Below are 5,000 nucleotides of genomic sequence, written 5' to 3'. Positions count from 1 at the left end.
ATTTTCGGGAGGGGCACTATAATTTGTGAGTCTCCCAGGAAAATTGGGTATAATACCGGCGGGCAAGCTCTAATGTTAATTTTATATTGCCTCAAGGGCCAAATGAAATTACACGGAGGGCCAAATTTGGCCCGCTGGCCAGAGTTTGACACCCACGCATTAGGGCAAGGGTGTCAAACTCAAATAAACTGGGCCAAAATTTAAAACTGAACAAAGCCGCGGGCCTAGGTTGAAAAAATTAACCTTTTACAAACTGTAAACAAGTTTTGTGTTGAATATTGAACAAGAAATGCGTATGTAACTTTAATAGTGGCATGCAAAATCGAGTTCCAAATAATAATGTTTAAAAAATATCTATGGCATCCATCCATTCCTACCGCTTTTCCCTAAAATTGAATGCCTCTTTTCTATTGGCAGCCTTCTGAGGTAAATATCAAAATAAACTTTTTCCACAGGCTAATAATGCATTTGAAAATAAAAACAATAATGAATGAATCCAACACTCAAGCAGTGGAGTAGCAAGAGAAAGTGCATGAATAAAACGTTAATTAGTTTGCTACAATGATTTGGTTTAAGTCTGAATATGGAACAAGCAACTCTTATATAACTTAATAGTGCAAAAAAATGTTAAAACATAAATGATATATTAAATAGATTTTTTTATTAAATGCCTCTTTCCTATTTGAAGCCTTCTGGGGTAGATATCAACACTAACTTTTGGGGTTTGGTGGTAGCGTGGGTGTATATTGTCGCGTCCCGAAATAGTTAGTGCTGCAAGGGTTTCGATCTGTTGTTTTTATGTTTCGTTACGGTGCGGACGTTCTCCCGAAATGTGTTTGTCATTCTGATTTGGTGCGGGTTCACAGTGTGGCGCATATTTGTAACAGTCTTAAAGTTGTTTATACAGCCACCCTCAGTGTGACCTGTATGGCTGTTGACCAAGTATGCGTTGCATTCATTTACGTGTGTAAAAGCCGCATTTTTTTAATGTGCCTGGGCCAGCGCGCTGGAGGAAAAGCGGACGTGACGACAGGTTGTAGAGGACGCTAAAGGCACACCCCCAATGTTGTTGTCTGGGTCAAAACCGGAAGAATGGTTGCCCCGGGAGAGGCACTAAAATTTGGGAGTCGCCCAGGAAAATTGGGTATAATGCCGGCGGCCAAGCTCTAACGTTCAAGGGGCCAAATGAAATAACACGGAGGGCCAAATTTGGCCCGCGGGCCAGAGTTTGACACCCATGTATTAGGGAGGGAAAATGGTGCGCTAGACTGAATAGAATAGATGCAGAAATGCGCACGGAAGAGTAAAGCGGCGTGAACGCACCCCCGAGCGCGCACCGGCACTTACCGCAGTAGAGCACCATGAGCGCGGTGAGCAGCACAAAAGCCCAGAAAGTTGACGACATCCTCGGCCAGCGTCTGGTCACCGGAGCCATGAAAGAGAACACAAAGACGAGAGGACCAGTTCCAAAAAAAAAAAAAAAAAAAAGAAGAAGCTCACAATCCAACTGGGACTCTAATGAGGCGCATTTCTCCGTGCGTTAAGAGAAGGAGGGGGAAAAAAAGAACACCAGGGTTTGCTCAGAAAATGTCACATCCTCCATGGAAAGGGGGAAGAAAAAAAAAAGAAAAGAAAAAAAAAAGGGCGCTAAATGTTAATCCTGGTGGTATTTCACCTGCTTGGCGGATCCAAGTCTTCAATCATCTGTACCGCAGCGTCGTAAAAGATGCGTGCACCTGTGCTGGCTGCTGCTGTTCATCCACGCAGCCTCTCAAGCCCTGCTGGCAAAAGCCCACACCCCCTTTAGAGAGGAAAAAAAAAAAAAATCCTACTTTAGGCATGCAGGAAGGGAAGTGATCACCGCATGAGAGACGGCGCGTCACGCAGGACCAGAATGAGCGGGGAAGAAAGATGCGCTGTTTGCGGTCTCATCCGCGGATAAACCCCGAAAAAATGGATTTTGAACAGATCCGGGCGGGTGGCGGGATGGGCAACCTTTACCACTCAAAGAGCCGTGTCACAAAGTACACTGAAAAAAATAAACTCATAAGATTTACTTAAAAAAATTATTAGAAGTATTTGCACGCAAATGATAAAATTAAAATGTAATGCTGCAATATCAATCAATCAATCAAGTCTTGAGTCTTTTAAATCCATCTAAACTTCGACCAAAACCCTTCCAACAGAAATGCAAACTTCACTCTCGCCCAGTCAATTTCCAAATATTCCCATAAATTTGGAAACGTATGCAAACTGACTTATTCAGTTTTCCCCTCAGCTGCGGCCGATTGGCACATAATGAGGAAGACAATGGGAGGCGCGGTTATTCTCGCCGATATCTGCTGATGGTCACCCAGATGACAAGAATAAGGGCGTGCTATGACGCCATTGCCTTAAACACCTTCTACAACATGGGTGTCAAACTCTGGCCCGCGGTTTTGGCCCTTGAGGCAATATCAAATTAACATTAGAGCTAGCGGCGGTGTCGCTGTAACAGCGCATTCACCGCTAATACTTGACCAAGCTTGCATTGCATTAGTATAACAGCCATACAGGTCACACTGAGGGTGGCCGTATAAACAACTTTAAGACGGTTACAGATATGCGCCACACTGTGAACCAACACTAAACGAGAATGACAGGCAAATTTCGGGAGAACATCTGCACTGTAACACAACAGAACAAATACACAGAAGCCCTTGCAGCACTACCTCTTCCTGGACGCTGCAATATAAAAATGTATTATTAGCCTGTGGGAAAAAGTTTATTTTGATATTTACCTGAGAAGGCTGCAAATAGGAAAGAGGCATTCAATTTCTATTTAAATTTGATTTGACATGCCATTGCTATTTTTTAATTATTATTATTATTTGAAACTCGATTTTGCATGTCACTATAAAGTTATATAAGCCTCGCTTGTTCAATATTCAATGCCAAACTTGTTTGGGTCCCTATAAAAAGGTTAATTTGTTCAACCTTGGCCCGCGGCTTTATTCAGTTTAAAATTTTGGCCCACTCTGTATTTGAGTTCGACACCTCTGTTCTACAACATGTACTAACTGCTTGCCAGTTCAGCAACATGTTGTGAGAGGCTTCCGCAGATACACGTACACGACTGCAAGGCATGCTGGGAGACACAAAGTACACTGACGGTTGTGATATAAACAATTTTAACACTCTAATATGCGCCACACTGTGAAGCCACACCAAACAAGAATGACAAACACATTTTGGGAGAACATCCTCACAGTAACACAACATAAACGCAACACAACAAATACCCAGAATTCTTTGCATCCAGGACCCCTCCTGACTATGTTATACACCCCGCGAGCACCAAACCCCGGGGGGAAGGGGGGGGAGGGTGCCCACAGGGTGTATAACATAGTCAGGTGTGTCATGGATGCAAAGGATTCTGGGTATTTGTTGTGTTGCGTTTATGTTGTGTTACTGTGAGGATTTTCTCCCGAAATGTGTTTGTCATTCTTCTTTTTGTGTGGGTTCACAATGTGGCGCATATTAGTAGGAGCGTTAAAGTTGTTTATATCACGACTGTCAGTGTACTCTGTGTCACCCAGTATGTCTTGCAATCTCATACATGTGCTGATAAATGACGCAAAATGCATGTGTCCGGTCGGCACGTAAATAGCATTCCGTGAATGGCGGGCGCGATGACGTTCAAGAGGACGTTAAGAGTAATATCATCATGGCACGCCTTTAATATCGTAGTCCGAGTGAAAATTGGAGAACGTTGACTCCAGGTGATGTCCGGGAGAGGCATTGAATTCCGGAATCTCCCCGCAACAATCTGGGGGGTCGGCGATTGTGCAGCTGAGCCGCATCAGAGTTGCCAAAGAGCCGCGGGTTGCCAACCCCTGCCGTATAACTTGTGAAGATATTAAGTAACAGTTACTTAATTACATCCAAGTTTTAAGTAATATTTATATAAACAAATTAAGTAAATTCTACTTGTTTTTCATCGGCAGAAACATCATTTTACTCAAAATATTAAGTACATTTTATATACCGTATTTCCTTGACTAGCCGCCGGGGCGCTAATTGATTTGAAACCTCTTCTCACTCCTGCGCTTATCAATGGCATGCAGTTAAAAACTGAATGTGATTATTCAAAATTTAATATTAAAATATTCTGCGGCCGCGGCCCGGTGGATGGGGATCACTGCTCTACAACGTGTCATCTCGCAAACTTTTACACCACGTTGTATGCGTGCCGTAAAGACGCATGCAATTCGCTGCTTCTCAGTCGAGATTGCAATGCATACTTGGTCAACAGCCATGCAGGTTACACTGATGGTTGCGATATAAACAACTTTAACACTCTTAGTAATATGCGCCACACTCTGTGAACCCACACCAAACACATTTCTGGAGAACATCGGCTCTGTAAAACATTATAACCGCAAGATAAGAATTACCCATGATGCCACCTTGCAGTGCTCTGTGAAGTGATCCTAACGGCCGGAGCAGAGCCAGTCGGCCAGAGCCTGCTGTGCTATGCGCATGCGTTTCAAAACACTACATTTTCAGAGTAAAGTTTATGTAATATTTTTAGGTTTATGAACGTACAACTCTAGAACATTTAAAGAGTATGAGGAAACATAAGTAAAACTTACTCTTCCCCCATAATTCATGTAGTACGTTAATAAAATGTTTAATTTTACTTAAGAAACTCTAGTTCTTACTGAATGTTAAAAATATTAGGTATAAATTATGACATAATAGAGTTTACAGCACCAAAAAAATCACTTTTTTCAGTGTATAGAAGATAATAGGAGCCGCAAACATTCTCGCGATTATCTGCTGGCGGTCACTCAGATAACAAGAAAAAAGGGCGTGCTATGCAGCCATTGCCTTTGACGCCTGCTACAACATGTACAAACTGCTTGTCAGACACACACGCACACGATTGCAAGGTATACTGGGTGATACAGAGTACACTGATGGTTGTGATATAAACAACTTTGGCAATCTTACTAATA

At 42.6% G+C, this 5,000-nt stretch overlaps 1 protein-coding gene across 2 annotated transcripts in view; it reads right to left on the bottom strand.

Annotated features, from left to right (window-relative positions):
- The window catches only part of tafa5a (TAFA chemokine like family member 5a), an 816,691-nt gene extending 814,916 nt beyond the window's left edge, over positions 1-1,775 (bottom strand). For both annotated transcript variants that reach the window (XM_061914483.1, XM_061914482.1), the window contains exons 1-2: positions 1,676-1,775; positions 1,348-1,418 (exon numbers count right to left, since the gene is read on the bottom strand). In XM_061914483.1, the coding sequence (XP_061770467.1) occupies positions 1,348-1,418; positions 1,676-1,704 (100 nt within the window). In that variant the 5' untranslated portion in view covers positions 1,705-1,775. The remainder of the gene's footprint in view (positions 1-1,347; positions 1,419-1,675) is intronic.
- Positions 1,776-5,000: the final 3,225 nt, after the last annotated feature.

This window comes from Nerophis ophidion, linkage group LG10 (genome assembly GCF_033978795.1).
Source record: "Nerophis ophidion isolate RoL-2023_Sa linkage group LG10, RoL_Noph_v1.0, whole genome shotgun sequence".
Taxonomy (NCBI): domain Eukaryota; kingdom Metazoa; phylum Chordata; class Actinopteri; order Syngnathiformes; family Syngnathidae; genus Nerophis; species Nerophis ophidion.
The sequence above is the reverse complement of the archived record's forward strand: the minus strand, read 5'-3'. Positions and strand labels throughout refer to the sequence as shown.